At 39.7% G+C, this 16,347-nt stretch overlaps 1 protein-coding gene across 2 annotated transcripts in view; it reads left to right on the forward strand.

The window, feature by feature from the left end:
* Positions 1–514: 514 nt before the first annotated feature.
* TAX1BP1 (Tax1 binding protein 1) overlaps positions 515–16,347 on the forward strand; it is a 90,678-nt gene continuing 74,845 nt past the window's right edge. For both annotated transcript variants that reach the window (XM_043589160.1, XM_043589161.1), the window contains exons 1-2: positions 515–628; positions 8,073–8,241. In XM_043589160.1, coding sequence (XP_043445095.1) covers positions 8,080–8,241 — 162 coding nt within the window. In that variant the 5' untranslated portion in view covers positions 515–628; positions 8,073–8,079. The remainder of the gene's footprint in view (positions 629–8,072; positions 8,242–16,347) is intronic.

Below are 16,347 nucleotides of genomic sequence, written 5' to 3' on the forward strand. Positions count from 1 at the left end.
GAGACACAGAATCGGAAACAGGCTCCAGGCTCTGAGCCATCAGCCCAGAGCCTGACGCGGGGCTCGAACTCACGGACCGCGAGATCGTGACCTGGCTGAAGTCGGACGCTTAACCGACTGCGCCACCCAGGCGCCCCATTTAGACAGGATTTTTAAGAGCCGGGCAATGCCATGGTAATAGTCCATGTAACTTTGGACTACCCTTTCAACCTGACTGGTAAGTTACCTAACTTTCCGGTCAAAGTAATAATTAAATGAAAAACGCAAATCCAAACGGACCGTGTTTGACTAGGTCTGCGAGCCATTCCTGTGAGGCCGAAGAAAGAGGAGGAGTAGCCGAGCCGGGGTAAAAGGCCGATCTGGAGTTTGGATCCGCCCGCAGAGCTGGTGAAAGGTCACGTTTGCAGAGACCTCGTTTCAGCTGAACGGCCCGGCCCACCAAGCGCGGCGGTGGCGGAAGGGGCGGGCCCACAGCCGGAAGTGACGTACCGCCGGCTTTTTGGCACTGAGGGGAGGTGTAGCCGGTCGGGGGAGAGAGGTAGTGGTGGCGGAAGAGGTTCGGCGGCTGATGGCGGCACCGGCTCGGAAGCCTCTCTAACGCTCCCTCTGTTTTGGGGCTCCTCGCAGGGTAAGTGCCTTCCCCGACCGGCTCCAGCGACTTGGGCGGGGCCCCAGCTGGAGCTCTTTGGGGGCTCGCGGTTCGCTCCTCAGCTCTTAAGAGTCTAGGGGCCTGGCCAGTCTCGGGGATGATCGCCGTGGTGACGATGCAGCCAAATGACGATGCTTTCCTTCCCCAGGACAAACTTTTCCTTCTGGACTACGGTTGTAACGGGGGTGTGGGCAACTTCGGTTAGCAGTGGGGCTGGGAAAAACGACGGGTGGCCGCCCCACACGGCGGGGAGGCCCCGGGATAGGCCTTCGCGATTTGGGGGGGAGCCCTGGGGGACGTGGGCACTGTGGCGGGGGCGAGTGACACGGGGGACCCCCGAAGAAGAACCTGTCTTGCCCGAGGCCCATTCTAGGGTGTGCTCTGAGGGCAGTATGTGTGCTGCCGGCGTCGGCGAGCTTGGGAAAACAGGTCGAGTCCGAGGCTCGGGTTTGCTCGGGTGGGGTGAAACCCAGGTGTTTTGGTTTGTGTCGCCGTTGGAGAAAGAGGCGGAGACTCACTGCGCCGCCTCCGTTTGCGGGCGGGGGGCGGAGTTAGCTGTTGGGGCGGATAGCAGCCTTCACCTGGGCTACAGGTCTGGTAAACGTTTTTTTCGTCTGTTTATGGGTGGCTCCTACGCTTAACGTTCCGAGGGATCTCAAAAAAAAAAAAAAAAAAAGTCTTAAGAGGGCCACACGTCTTCTTTTGCTTAGGCAACTTTTCTTGATTTCACAACTCTCCCTTTCCTCCACCCAACACCCTGCAGGCTCGCAAGTTGTGGTCTGGTCCCGACCGGTCTCCTTGCCTGGGGCAATCTTTGTTTGAATTGGGTGTGGGTGGGGTTTTGTGCGTGTGTGTGTGTGTGTGTGTGTCTGTGTCTGTCTGTGTCTGTCTGTGACTGTTGATACATTTAGTTCCCTTTTTAATAATAGGTTTATTTGAAAACACGGTGGCATTTGACTTTCTGTATAATAGGTTTTAAGGCTTCAAACGTTGCTTAGGACAAGGATTTACGACAAGGATTTAGACGGGAAATCTTACTCAAGTCTGCGTTATACTCATTGTAAAAGTTCTACGAACAGCGCGAACTGTGGCACTAATTACGATTTTCGTGCTCCGTTCCAAATCATTTAAAGAGACGAGTTCAGTAACATGTTAATCTAAAAGTGGGACGATTGCCCCTCAAAGTCCCGTGCAGGTAGAAGGGCCTGAGGTCAGGCCTTTGTTTTGTTCTTAAACTTGGTTTCTCGAAGTATTGATTACGTGAGAAATGACTTACTAAGTCTTTTCAATTTATTTTTTACATCCTGTTGTTTTCTCTTGTAGTCACATTGAGTTGTATACCTGTTTACAGTTAATGCTGTAGCCATTTTAATGTTAAATATGAAACATTCTAACCATGCTCATGTACTTTGGGGGAATACATATGTGAGGTTTATTGGATTTTAGTTTTTTGGATTTTGGATATTACTAAGTAAAATTTTGGCTGTATGCTCTTCTGGCTTTTAAAGTTTATTTTGGCTCAAATCCTTACAGAAAGATAAAAATTCTCTTTATATGGGCCAAGATCATAGCTTTTTATTTTCTCTTTCTCTCTCTCTCTCTCTCTCTCTCTCTCTCTCTCTCTCTCTTTTTCTCTCTCTTTTTTAAATAAAGTTTATTTTGAGGGGCGCCTGGGTGGCTCAGTCGGTTAGCCATCAGACTTCAGCTCAGGTCATGATCTCACGATCTCACAGTTCATGGGTTCCAGCCCCTCATTGGCCTTTCTGCTCTCACTGCAGAACCAGCTTCTCCCACCCACCCCCCCTCAAAAATAAAAATAAAATCTTTAAGTTTATTTTGAGAGAACGTGAGCAGGGGGAGGGGCGCAGGAGCGAGAGAACACCACGCAGACCGGTGCTGACAGTGCAGAGCTGTTCGCGGGACTGGAACTCACCAATCGTGAGATCAGGACCTGAGCGACATCAAGAGTTGGACGCTTAACTGACTGAGCCACTCAGGTGCCCCAAGATAGAGTTTTTTAGAAACCACCTTTAAAAACAATCTACGGAGTAAATAAAAGTGGTATGAGTGACACCTGGGCAGAGTGTAGTGGCACTCAGCTGTAAAGAATTCTAGAGATAGGGATGCTGGTTGTAAGAGTGCAAATTAACAGATTGTTGGCTTTGCTTCTGCCTTCCAAAAAGATTTCAGATAACATTTTTCTGCTCTATAAACCAGCTGATAATCTTTGAGCTAAAGTATGAATAATTGGAAACTATTAGAATGTTAAACAGTTTTTCCTTCAGATATTTGTGTATCCTATGGGACTGAAGTTTGGAGATAATTTTAAAAGTTCATTTATTTTTAACTGAAGATTTTAAAGACTTTTTTTTTTTTGCTGAGTTTGTCATTCACTGTATATAAGGTGTTCTATTGCAGGTCATACACGGAGTTTTTATTACTGATCTTTACTTACAAACATACGCAAAAGGAGAACAAACGGTGGAAGGAACGACCACTTTGCTAATCTTGTTTTATCTGCTCCAAAACATTTTTCCCCCTGGAGTTTTAAAAGCAAATAAATCCTGGACATCAGGATATTTCACTTATAATTAGTTTAGTGTCTTTAACTTGATAAGGACTTTGGGGAAAAAAACCCCACAATTACCACAATCATATCACACAGAACAAAATTCAGAGTATATTTTCTAGTTCGCTTGGCTGAGGCTTACATTTTGGACTAGTCCAGCAAAATAAAGTAAGTAGCAGAAGCCACTGGAAAAATACTACCACAAAAGACAGATTTGTTTTGGGCTTGAAAAAGTTCCAGCAGGAATAAATACAACATTGAAGTGCTTCCACCTCTTCCCTACCCGCCCCCCACCCCCCATTTATTTTAGCTACTTAACTGAGTGCCCACTGCACGTTATTTGTCTTTTCCTTAGATATTGATGAATCCCCAGAATAACACAATTGGATTTTAGACCAAAGACTTAATAGTATAAAGTTTACAGCATAATTCATACAAAGCGACTCTAGAGGTGTTGGGGAATATAGTAGGAAACATGGAAGAGGTCACTGCAGGCAGCAAGTGTATGCATTTCAGACTTGGTTTCCCAGCTGAATGTGTTTGGTTCTTTTAATTCTTGAGTCGAAAATTTTTGCTTACCTTCATTTGCATCTTAGCGTACCCACGTTTCTGGAGATGTACTTTAGAGAATGGGAACTAAAATTTGGTCTAGTCCCGCTGTTTCCATTTCCCTTTGTGTGTAGGGGGGGCTATATATCCTCTCCAGCTGAGGTGCAGTTTGTTCTTTTCCTCAGGATGTTAGTGAAGCTACACTTCCCAAGCATTACCACAAGGTGATGCAGTGACTTTGCACATTAACCTCTCCACTGGGCTTTGTGTCTCTGCGTGTTTGTGTGTGTGTGTGTGAGAGCGGGTGTGCATGGATATTGTATAAATCTGCCTGTGAATCATCTTGATACATTGACATTCTCAGTGAATTTCAGCATTTTTTAAAGCTTGCCCATCTTTTCATTTCTTTATCTGAGTAAGGAGTGAAACAGGACTTCTATGGGAAATTTTTATTTTACTATTTGAAATGGATTAATTCATGTGGTAATTACACTCAGATTACATTTACCCTTGTTAAGTTTTTATGACTAGGAAATATATTGGAATTTAATTTTTAAAGTTTGAAAAACTCGTAATGAGAGTAGAATGACTTGTAAAACATTTCTGTAGTTATAATTGCATTGAAATTTTTAAAAAGGGAGGAAGGGGTGTTGGAGAGAGATTAAGGTTATTAGGATCACAAATTATCTTAAGATTTATAATCATGAATATATTTAAAGTCTGATTTAGGGTTTTCTGTTAAAAACTTGAATTTTGGGGGGAAGGTTTAAAAATGCAATTTTATGTTAATATGTTTATTTAAAACAGTGAAAACAATGCATTTATCTATACTAGTAAAATATCAAAAGTTGTCTTCACACAGATTCCTCTTGAGTAAAGACTGTTGTGTGTATTTTTAAGTCCTTTTTGATCAATTTATAAGCATATAAACAAACATACATAAATATATAGATCTGTACCTTCTTGCTATTTTTCATCTTTTCAGTGAAGTAAAAGTGTAAGATTGATTATGGATTTTTAAGACACTATTGTAGTTGAGGTTAAACAAAAGTTTAAACTTCACTGCCTTGTTTTATAACATAATCACAGCTTTGTTAATTCAGTTTACTTTAGGAAACATGTTAAATTTTAAGAAAAAGTTTCATTCTTAAACTGCTTTTAATTAAAAACATGGCAACTCATTCTAATCTAGCCTTATTTTCTCCTTAATAAATACCCTCCTCAGAGAAACTGAAATATTCATTTTCTTTGTAGAAAAATATTACTGATTCACTTGTCTCAGTTTTGGTAGGTGAGTCTGCTAGAGGTTGGTTTCATTGATTTAGCTATAGCTTCTCTTACTGATATAACCAGTACTGAACAATATTTCAAAACTGGAATTGATGGGTTATTTTTTCCTTCTTTATGAAGCCATTGACTTGAAAAGAGATTATCATCAGTGACTTTATTAGCACCATGACATCCCCCTGAGCCCAAATTAGGTCAGACAATTCAAAGCAGCAAAGTAAATAACACTTCATTTATTTTATGCAGAGTTCCCAATATTTGTAAGTAAGTGCTACCTTTTTTCATTTTACTGAAGGCTTTGGCATACCAGCTGGGGAATACTAGTTAAGTCCTTCTGTGAAATAGGGCTGCTGGTCATAAAGCCATTTTGTTAGTGCAGAGATCTTACCTAGAAGAAGGATTGCTACTGAATGGGCTCTCCTTACCTTGGAATCCTGGCAGAGCTCACAGCTAGCTAACAGTCAACCAGACTGGTATTCTAGCAGTGGCCTCTAGGTTCACCATTGACATTCTCTTTATGAGATGTCCAGTATATTGTTTCAGTAAAGCAGTACTTGAATAGAAGTTGAGCAGACACAAGAAGAAAAGTGCATATTTTCTGAAGTGTTTATTATTTTGAAACTTCAAAAATTTGCTAGTATTTCAAATAGGTCAGCAAAAGAAACATATTGTAAAAGCATGTTGTCTGAGATCTTCTTAGCAATGAAGACTTTTTTAACCTTTATTTTTGAGAGACAGAGACAGAGCATGAGCATGGGAGGGACAGAGAGAGTGGGAGACATAGAATCCAAAGCAGGCTCCAGGCTCCGAGCTGTCAGCACAGAGCCCAACATGGGGCTCGAACTCACAAACCATGACTTGAGCTCAAGTCAGATGCTTACCGACTGAGCCACCCAGGCGCCCCAAGACTTTTTTAATAGTTAAAATATGAGTATAGCCTAACTGCTGTGTTTGCCCTATAGAGACTTTATTGATTTGTGAAGTAAATGAGATTAATTTGGTTGGCAAAAATCATGCCTCTTTTTTCCCCATCACGGAGATTTCTGTTGTGATGACTAAGAAGCAAGTACCATAGGGATGTTGTCTAGTTTATGTGTACTGTAGAATCAATAATTGTACTGAGTCTGTGACACACGTATAGATGGCTTTTACGAGTAAATTCTCAGTTGTATCCTTTTTCTCAAAAAGTCGAGTACAAATATGGAAAATATTTGTGTCTTGCAGATTTTTATAATTCATTTTCACCATCTCTCTTGTGCTTGGTGTTCACTAAGCAGTGAACATTCACTGAATCTGTAATAGATTTTCAACAGCTATGTATTTCATTGGCACTATACGTTAAAAAAACAACAACAACTTAGTTTTTGAGAGAGAGGGCGCAGTTGAGCAAGGGGCAGAGAGAGAATCCTATGAGGAGCTGAGAGAGAGGGAGGAAGGGGTGGGACTGAGAGAAAGTGGGGCTAGTGTTTTACTCAAAGTGGAGTTCGAGCTCACCCAGTGTGGAACTTGAACTCCTGAACTGTGAGATCATGATCTGAGCTGAAGCCAGATACTTGACGACTGAGCCACCTGGGTGCCCATAAAAAATAACTTATTTTTAAATCAGTAAATCTATGGAAAGAGCACATGAACACTGGAAGCCAAGTAGGATTATTAAACCCAGAATGAAAGGGTATAAAATCAGTATAGGCTGAAAGGAACAGATAAGCTGAGTTGTGTCAAGTAGACCAGCTGAGATTTTATGTGATTTGAGATATCTGAACAAGCATGTACCAGAAGTCCTGAGTGAAGACAGGCTAGGTCTGGGCATTTGTGGAAATGAGTGAGAGGTGGTAATGAATACTTAAGATTACTTGGGGAGGGGTGCCTTGGTGGCTTAGTTGGTACAGCATGAGACTCTTGATCTCCCCAGATCCTGCTTTCAGAAAGTCATTGTCATCTTTTCATTTTTAAAAAGTTTTTTATTTATTATTTTTATAATATTTTATAATATTTTATTATTTTTATATTTTTATGTTTATTATATTTTATAATTTTTATTTTATACAATAATTTTATATTTTATTATATTTATAATTATAAATTTATAATTTATTATATATTTATATTTATCATAATTTTTATAATTATTTTTTATAATTTTTTATAATATAAAAATTTTATAATTTTTTATTATTTTTTATATATTGTTCTTTGAGAGAGCATGTATGGGTGGGGGCAGAGAGAGAGGGGGACAGAGTATCCAAAGCAGACTGTGCTGACAGCAGGGAGCCTGATGTTGGGCTCCCAGCTCATGAACTGTGAGATCATGACCTGAGCTGAAGCCGGCTGCTTAGCTGACTGAGCCACCAGACACCCCTAAAGATTTTATTTTTGAGTAACTTCTGTAACCATTGTGGGTCTCTAACTCACAACCTTGAGATCAGGAGTCACATGCTCTACGTACCGACTGAGCCAGCCAGATGCCACCCAACCCCCCTTTTTGGAGAGCCCCTAATGATTTTAATATGTAGCTCAGGTTGAGAATGTTGGTCTAAGGGATCACGAACATGGGTCAGGAATGCAGACAGAGAGGTTAACATCAATTAATAGGAGCCTAAGACCTAGAGGACGATGGGTCAGATTGAGGAAGAAAATTACTAAGTTCCAGGGTTCAGCAGAGAAACACTTCTGGTTCATTTGCTTTTGCTTGCAAACGAAACAGTGGGCTAGGCTTTCCAAGAGAGTTGAGAGTTTTTGATTTTGGTTTTAACGTTTTTTTAATCCTTATGTAACTTCCTGAGTCATTTTATAACTTGTTATTTCCTGGTTGTGTTTTTATATTTAGGCACATTTAAGAAAATTTAACCACATTTTTAAAGACGAGTTCTAAGTATATATCTTGTCAATAATTATGGCATGCAAATTCTCATGTAATTTGCATTTAATGTTATGCATTTTCTGAAGGTGTAAGGTTTTTTTTTTGTTTTTTTTTTTTTAAGTTGGTTTCATTCAACTTACATGATTTACTTGTTACAGATTCACAATGACATCCTTTCAAGAAGTCCCCTTGCAGACTTCCAACTTTGCCCATGTCATCTTTCAAAATGTGGCCAAGAGTTATCTTCCTAATGCACACCTGGAATGTCATTACACCTTAACTCCATATATCCATCCACATCCAAAAGATTGGGTTGGTATATTCAAGGTAAGAACTTTCTGTGTATTTCTTCCACTTAGGTATTCTGTTTTCTATTTAAGCAGGTTGATATGTAGCTTATATAAGCCTCGTCTTAACTCTGCATTGAGGGCCTTTCTTACAATTGTAAACTTAAACGTTTTGTAAACATGAAATATTTAACAGTACAGAGTAGTATACAACAAATACTGGGAACTTGAATTTGCCAGACTCACCTCTCTTTGATCAAAAGGTTCAGTGTCACTCCAGGTCTTGTGAAAACTTTTCAGAATCCTTTTTTTTTTTTCCTTCTGTTTTTCTCCATTCCTTACCTGAAAAAAGATCTTTTCCTTTGAGTTGTTATATCATTTACTGTCTCTTCCAGTCATTTGTAATTAGCGTTAATTATACAATTCTATAGCCATGTTACTCTACTATTCTACTTGCTTAAATATTGCTCATATTGTCTTATGCTTTTATAAGAGTTTTCTGTTTTACATGACTAAATAGTAAACTCTATGATGGCAGGTATTCTAGTCCTTAAATTTTGCCATTTTTTATAATATTTGTGAATTACATTGAGGTGATCATTATGGTGGTGCTTTACTGTGCTACAGATTTTCTGGCAATTTCAACACTTTACAATGTAGTAGAGAACTAAAACAAGAGAATCTCTTTGGGGTGCCTGGCTGGCTTAGTTGGAAGAGCACGTGACTCGATCTTGGAGTCGAGTTCAAGCCCCACTTTGAATGTAGAGATTACTTAAATAAAATTTTAAGTCATTTGAATATTCAAAATGTCATAAATGTCAACAGTAAAACTTTTCTACTGGGTTCCTCTAGATTCTCCCTCAGAATAAATTTATTTTAGATCTGATTTTAATGGTTCTGAAATTTTGATTGGTGTGTATAAGTTAAGCAGCAAACCAGAAAAGAAGAGTTGCTGCTAGAATTAGGGACATTGAGGGTATCTAGAAGTGAAAAATGGCTGTACAGAGTGAGGAGGGCAGAAAAACTATTGAACAAGGGGCACCTGGGTAGCTCAGTTGGTTAAGCGACTTTGAGCCCTGCATCAGGCTCTGTGCTGACAGCTTGGAGCCTGGAGCCTGCTAGTGATTCTGTCTCCCTTTCTCTCTCTCTACCCGTCTCCTGCTCATACTCTGTCTCTCTCTCTCTCTTTCCCTCTCTCTCAAAAATAAACATTATTTTGTTGAATTTTAAAGTTTGGCATGCAATGACATTTCCTTTTATTATTTTATTAGAGAGCGTGCGTGTAGGGGAGAGGGAGAGAGAATCTTTTATTATTTTTTTTTAATAATTTTTTTTTTTTAACGTTTATTTATTTTTGAGACAGAGACAGAGCATGAACGGGGGAGGGTCAGAAAGAGGGAGACACAGAATCTGAAACAGGCTCCAGGCTCTGAGCTGTCAGCACAGAGCCCGACACGGGGCTTGAACTCACGGACCGCAAGATCATGACCTGAGCCGAAGTCGGCCGCTTAACCGACTGAGCCACCCAGGCACCCCTCTTTTATTATTTTTTAAATAATTTATTAATTTTTTAAATTTACATCAAGTTAGCATACAGTGCAACAATGATTTCAGGAATAGATTCTTTATGCCCCTTACCCATTTAGTCCATTCCCCCCCCCCCCCACAACCCCTCCAGGAACCTTGTGTTTGTTCTCTATATTTAAGAATCTTTTATGTTTTGTCCCCCTCCCTGTTTTTATATTATTTTTTGCTTCCCTTCCCTTATGTTCATCTGTTTTGTATCTTAAAGTCCTCATATGAGTGAAGTCATATGATTTTTGTCTTTCTCTAATTCGCTTACCATAACATCCTCTAGTTCCATCCATGTAGTTGCATATGGCAAGATTTCATTCTTTTTGATTGCCATGTAATACTCCATTTGTGTGTAGACACACACACACACACACCCCACCTCTTCTTTATCCATTCATCCATCAATGGGCATTTGGGCTCTTTCCATACTTTGGCTGTTGTCATAGTGCTGCTATAAACATGGGGGTGCATGTGCCCCTTCAAAACAGCATCCCTGTATCCCGTGGATAAATGCCTAGCAGTGCAGTTGCTGGGTCATAAGGTAGTTCTATTTTTAATGTTTTGAGGAGCCTCCATACTGTTTCCCAGAGTGGCTGTGCCAGCTTGCATTCTCACCAGCAGTGCAAAAGAGATCCTCTTTCTCCACGTCCTCACTAACATCTGTCGTTGCCTGAGTTGTTAATGTTAGCCATTCTGACAGCTGTGAGGGTGGTATCTCATTGTGGTTTTGATTTGTATTTCCCTGATGATGAGTGATGTGGAGCATTTTTTCATGTGATGGTTGGCCACCTGGATGTCTTCTTTGGAGAAGCATCTGTTCATGTCTTTTGCCCATTTCTTCACTGGATTATTTGTTTTTTGGGTGTTGAGCTTGATAAGTTCTTTATAGATTTTGGATACTAACCCTTTATCTGATATGTCATTTGCAAATATCTTCTCCCATTCTGTCACTTGCCTTTTAGTTTTGCCGATTGTTTGCTTGCTGTGCAGAAGCTTTTTATTTTGATGAGGTCCCAGTAGTTCATTTTTGCTTTTCTTTTTCTTGCCTCCGGAGACGTGTTGAGTAAGAAGTTGCTGCAGCCAAGGTCAAAGAGGTTTTTGCCTGCTTTCTCCTCAAGGATTTTGATGGCTTCCGGTCTTACATTGAGAACTTTCATCCATTTTGAGTTTATTTTTGTGTATGGTGTAAAAAAGCGGTCCAGGTTCATTCTTCTGCATGTCGCTGTCCAGTTTTCCCAGCACCACTTGCTGAAGAGGCTGTCTTTATTCCATTGAATATTCTTTCCTGCTTTGTCAAAGATTAGTTGGCTAGAGGGAGAGAGAATCTTAAGCAGGCTCCCCATTTGGTGTGGAGCCCGCAGGGCTTGATCAGTGACCTTGGGATAATGACCTGAGCCGAAATCAAGAGTTGGATGCTCAGCTGACTGAGCCACCCAGTTGCCCCTTCAGTTTCATTTTGAATCCCTTCTTCCTTGATTATGCCTGATAGAGGAGTCATTTACTATTTTTTTTGTTTTGTTTCTTAAGTCAAATTCCAAAATGGAGACACATTCATTGTAAGCATTTTATGAAATCAGTACCTGTTTTGATTTTATGTGAGCTAAGAGTATCAAGTTAAACTGAGTGAGAATTGGTGTTTTGTGCAAGAATGGGTCAGGGAAGAATACAGTAGGGAAATAAGATTAAAGGAAGGGAGGGGCGCCTGGGTGGCTCAGTTGGTTGGGCCTCCACTTTGGGCTCAGGTCTTGATCTTGCAGTCCTCTAGTTCAAGCCCTGCCCTGCATCAGCCTCTCTGCTCACAGCTCAGAGCCTGGAGCCTGCTTCAGATTCTGTGTCCCTGCTCTCTCTCTCTGCCCCTCTCCCACTTGTGCTCTGCCTCACTATGTCTCTCAAAAATAAATGTTAAAAAAAATTAAAAATTTTTAATGTTTTATTTATTTTTAAGACAGCATGAGTGGGGATGGGGCAGAGAGAGGGGGAGACACAGAATCCAAAGCAGGCTCCAGGCTCTGAGCTGTCAGCACAGAGCTCAACACGGGGCTGGAACTCACCAACCGTGAGATCGTGACCTGAGCCGAAGTCGGATGTTCAACTGACTGAGCCACCCGGGCGCCCCTAAAAAATTTTTTAAAGGAAGGAGGGGCATTTCTGACAGGAAAGTGGTATAAGCAAAGGCATTAAGTTGAGAATGTTATGAGTACAGGTTAGTTTGACTGGAACATATGTTTCATTTAGGGAAGTGGAGAGAGATAAGTGTGGAATTAAGCTTTAGTCTGTTAATGGAGGACCTTCAGTGTTAGTCTAAACTGTTTGTAGGTTTGTTATGGGTAGTGGTATGTCTTTGTATATGTAGGTATTTAGGCTGGTGTATGATAAATTGTATTTCAAGAAGATGAATCTTTCCCTTTTTTCCTTCAGACTGCTTATTCTGATTTTTAATTTTAAAAATTTTTAGTTAATGGCCTGTTGCTTAAGCCACAAGCTTATGACTTTCCCTTCAAATTTAGTCAAACACCAGTTCCATCCATTTTACTGCCTATTTATTTCTTTATTTGTAATATCACTGCCGTAGACTTATGCCTCCTTATCTCTTTACAGGACTATTGCAATAGGTTACTTGTTTTCTCTGCTTTCATTCTTGCCCCCCCCCCCCCAATCTATTCGTCAAACTACTCTATAAAAACTATAATATAAAATGAAAATCTGAGCATATCTTCCTTTGGTTTTAAACTCTTAAGTGGTTCTTTATCATCTATGGAATAATGCCAACATTAAATAACTTTACCACTGTGTCTTATAAGGCTTCTTTATATGATTTGATTGAAAACTTTATTTTTTTGTCATTGCCTGCTTTATATTTTTTGCTTTGGTAATGCTAAACTATCTCTTGTGTACTCCAGGGACTATAACTTTTCTTTAAGAAATAAATATATAAATGGATACAATTGTGTAGAATGCCCTTGGATTATAGAATTCCCTAGATAATACTTTAAAACTCCATAGTAATTTCAGGCATATAGTAAAAATTTCAGAATCTATGGGAAGACTCAAGAAATCATGTTTAATAAAGTGGAATTGCCATGTTTATTGCATGTTTTAAACACTTTATGCATACTGCAAATTGCCCTCTAGGATGATTTTGATAGATATGATATTGACAGGCAAGCAGGGAGAAAGTGCCCAGATGGTAGCTCTAAGGGAGAAGGAATGAAAGGAAGGTGTGTGCGGTATGTTTTGAGAAAGTGTTAAGGAATTTGATTTGCCTGGGACAGGTAACAGTTTTAGAAGATAAATGGGGGGGACATCTGGGTGGCTCAGTTAAGTGTCCAACTCTTGATTTTAGCCCAGGTCATGATCTCACAGTTTGAGATTGAATCCTGTACTGACAGCTTGGAGCCTGCTTGGGATTCTTTTTCTTTCCCTCTGCCCCTCTCCCCTGCTTGTGCTTGCGTGCATGCTCTCTCTCAAAATAAATAAACATTAAAAAAAGATGAATGGTTGGTTTGGATTACGTTATGGATCTAATATCTGGCTGAGGAATAAAGTAAAAAGAGTAATAAAGTTTAGAGGTGAATTTTTATTTTGGAGGGTTGAGTGAGATTAATTGGAATTAGAAGAGAATGGAGGCAGGGAAAATGTTTAGACTATCCTAATTTCCTAGGTGGGATAATGAAGGCCTATGGTAGAAAAGGGAGTCAGTTGTAGGTAATAATCCTTAAGTAGAATCCATGGGGGTTTGTCAGCAATTAGTTGAATGAATTTGGAGTGGAACTCATTCATGGCTTCGGTATATTCAGTAAGGAGGAACAAGGTTATGTGTTAAATAAGAGTTGAGGGGACTTGAGTATGCAGAAGATTTGGTTCTGCTACTGTGGAAGAATGTCCTAGGGAATTGGAGATTGCTGAGCATCAGTTTTAGGATTTTATCCAGAAAGGTTTAGCACCCAGAATTATGAGTGAAGAATTCCAAGGTGGTAATCATTGAGATTGCGATTTGGAGAGGTAAAGGTGGGGGAGAGAATGGGAAGGGAATTCAAGAAGACAAAGGATACTAGGGTGGATTTAGGTGCTCTGTTGATATGATTAACTGATTATGAAGTTGGGTAGGGAAATGAATGAAGCTAGTCAAGGAATGTAGACTGGGTTGGAGATTTTTATTTTTTCCTTGTAGTTTCCCTCTCCTCTGTATGGACTGTTTTTGATTATAACTAAAATAAACACGTAACATTGGTTTATTTATACTTTGCAAAGATTTTTCATCAGAACATTATAGTTCCCATTTTACAGATAATGGAATGGAGGTCCAGAGAGAAGTGACTTACAGTTATTCATTAAACTTTGGAGCTGAATCTTGAACCTCATGTAAATTGGCATTCAAGAATTGTTCTCTGGGGGCGCCTGGGTGGCTCATTTGGTTAAGCAGCTGACTCTTGGTTTCAGCTCAGGTCATGATCTCACAGTTTCATGAGTTCGGCCTTGTATTGGGCTCTGGGCTGACAGTGTGGAGCCTGTTTGGGATTCTCCCTCACCCCCTCCCACTCTCTTAAAATAATAAACTTAAAAAAAAAATGTTCTGGCAGTTTAAGGGATCTGGTTATCTAAAATAAGCAACAGAGTTCCTAGTAAGTTCAACATGCATTTTATGAGTGATAGAGTTGAAGTGAAAATATAGGAAAAGATTTAGAATTATACCTCATGCTGTATTTTTATTGTAAATGCAACATTAATTGCAGTAAAATATATGTCACATTATGTTTGAGTTTTATTTTTGTTTTATTTGTTTGTGTTTATTATTTGTTTTAATTTTTAGATTTATTTTCGAGCATGTGAGTGGGGGAGATGGGGGCGGGGGGGGGGGTGGGGAGAGAATCTTAAGCAGGCTCCATGCTCAGTGGGGAGCCCAATATGGAGCTCGATCCATGACCCTGGAGTTGTGACCTGAGCCAGAATCAAGAGTTGGATGCTCAACCGACTGAGCTACCCAGGTGCCCCTAGTTGTTATGAATTTGATTTGGTTTTAGTTGTACAAATATATAAGCACAAGGAATTTACATTTAGATTTATGCTTAGTACAAATTAAATTACCTTATAATTAAAGTAATTTTTAATAAACTAAAGGTCCATGAGATTTTTGTTTTTTTTTTTTAAGACGAGAAGGAGACTTAACGGTTCTCATGTTTCAGATACTTTTCTAGGTGAGGAAATTGGGAGTGCAGTGATCGTCGTTTCCAAAGTCTTTTTAGGCAGACCATGCTTCCCAGTAAGATACTATTTTCACGCATCACACCGCCAACCAGGTTAAAAAAAAAAAAACCTTAATTTCCTGGCGTGGACAGTGAACCTGAGCAGTGATTTTATGCATGAATATCTTGTTTCAAGCTTTTGTTTGTTTTTCCTTGTTTCTCCTTTCCTTCTCATATTTCCTTTTCATATTCTCTTCTTTTTGCTTTTTCTGCTTTTCTGCCTTGGTCTCCCTTGAACCTTGTCTCATTTTGTTTTTATTTTTATTTTTTTTTTCAACGTTTTTTATTTATTTTTGGGACAGAGAGAGACAGAGCATGAACGGGGGAGGGGCAGAGAGAGAGAGGGAGACACAGAATCGGAAACAGGCTCCGAGCCATCAGCCCAGAGCCCGATGCGGGGCTCGAACTCACGGACCGCGAGATCGTGACCTGGCTGAAGTCAGACGCTTAACCGACTGCGCCACCCAGGCGCCCCTCATTTTGTTTTTAAAAAGTATTCTCCTAAAAATAATTGTAAAATAATCATAATGTTAGAAAACTTGGAATAAAGTATTAAAAAAATTAAGATGATCAGCAGTCTTCTTGCCCAACTATATTCCTGTCTAATACTATTAATGTTTAAGTATTTCCTTCCAATCTTTTTTTAATTAAAGGAAGACTTTCACTTTTTCTATTGCATATATTTTGAAAGTAGTTTGAATAATATTGCATGCCCTTTTTTATGCCCTGAATTTTTTCACTTAGGATTATAATCACTTCTTTACAAGATTTTTTGAAAGATTTTTTAAGATTTTAATCTCTATCCAGCATGGGGTTCAAACCCACAGTCCTGAGTAAAGAGTTGCATACTCCACCAACCACACCAGACAGGCACCCTGATAGTAGTCCCTTTCTTTATCTTTTTCTTCTTGTTTTTTTAATTTTTAAAATGTTTTTATTTATTTTTGGGAGACAGAGTGTAAGCAGGAGAGGGGCAGAGAGAGAGGGAGACACAGAATCTGAAGCAGATTCTAGGTTCCGAGCCATCAGCACAGAGCCTGATGCGGGGCTCAAACTCACAAATCCTAAGATCATGACCTGAGCTGAACCAACTGAGCCACCTGGGTGCCCCTGTCACTTTCTTAATATAAGTAGCTTTGTAACGTTTTGTCTTATGGAGGGACGTTTATACTGGTTGATACTTCTATTTTACAATCAGCATTACTTTCTCATGTGTATTTAGGCACTTTTGGAGTTCTTTTTCTTTTAAAAAGGGAGGATCTTTATTCTTATAAGTGATTTTGGGAAACTACAGAATATACAAAAGAAAGAAAATGCATGCCCTTATC

This window comes from Prionailurus bengalensis, chromosome A2 (assembly GCF_016509475.1).
Source record: "Prionailurus bengalensis isolate Pbe53 chromosome A2, Fcat_Pben_1.1_paternal_pri, whole genome shotgun sequence".
Classification (NCBI taxonomy): Eukaryota; Metazoa; Chordata; class Mammalia; order Carnivora; family Felidae; genus Prionailurus; species Prionailurus bengalensis.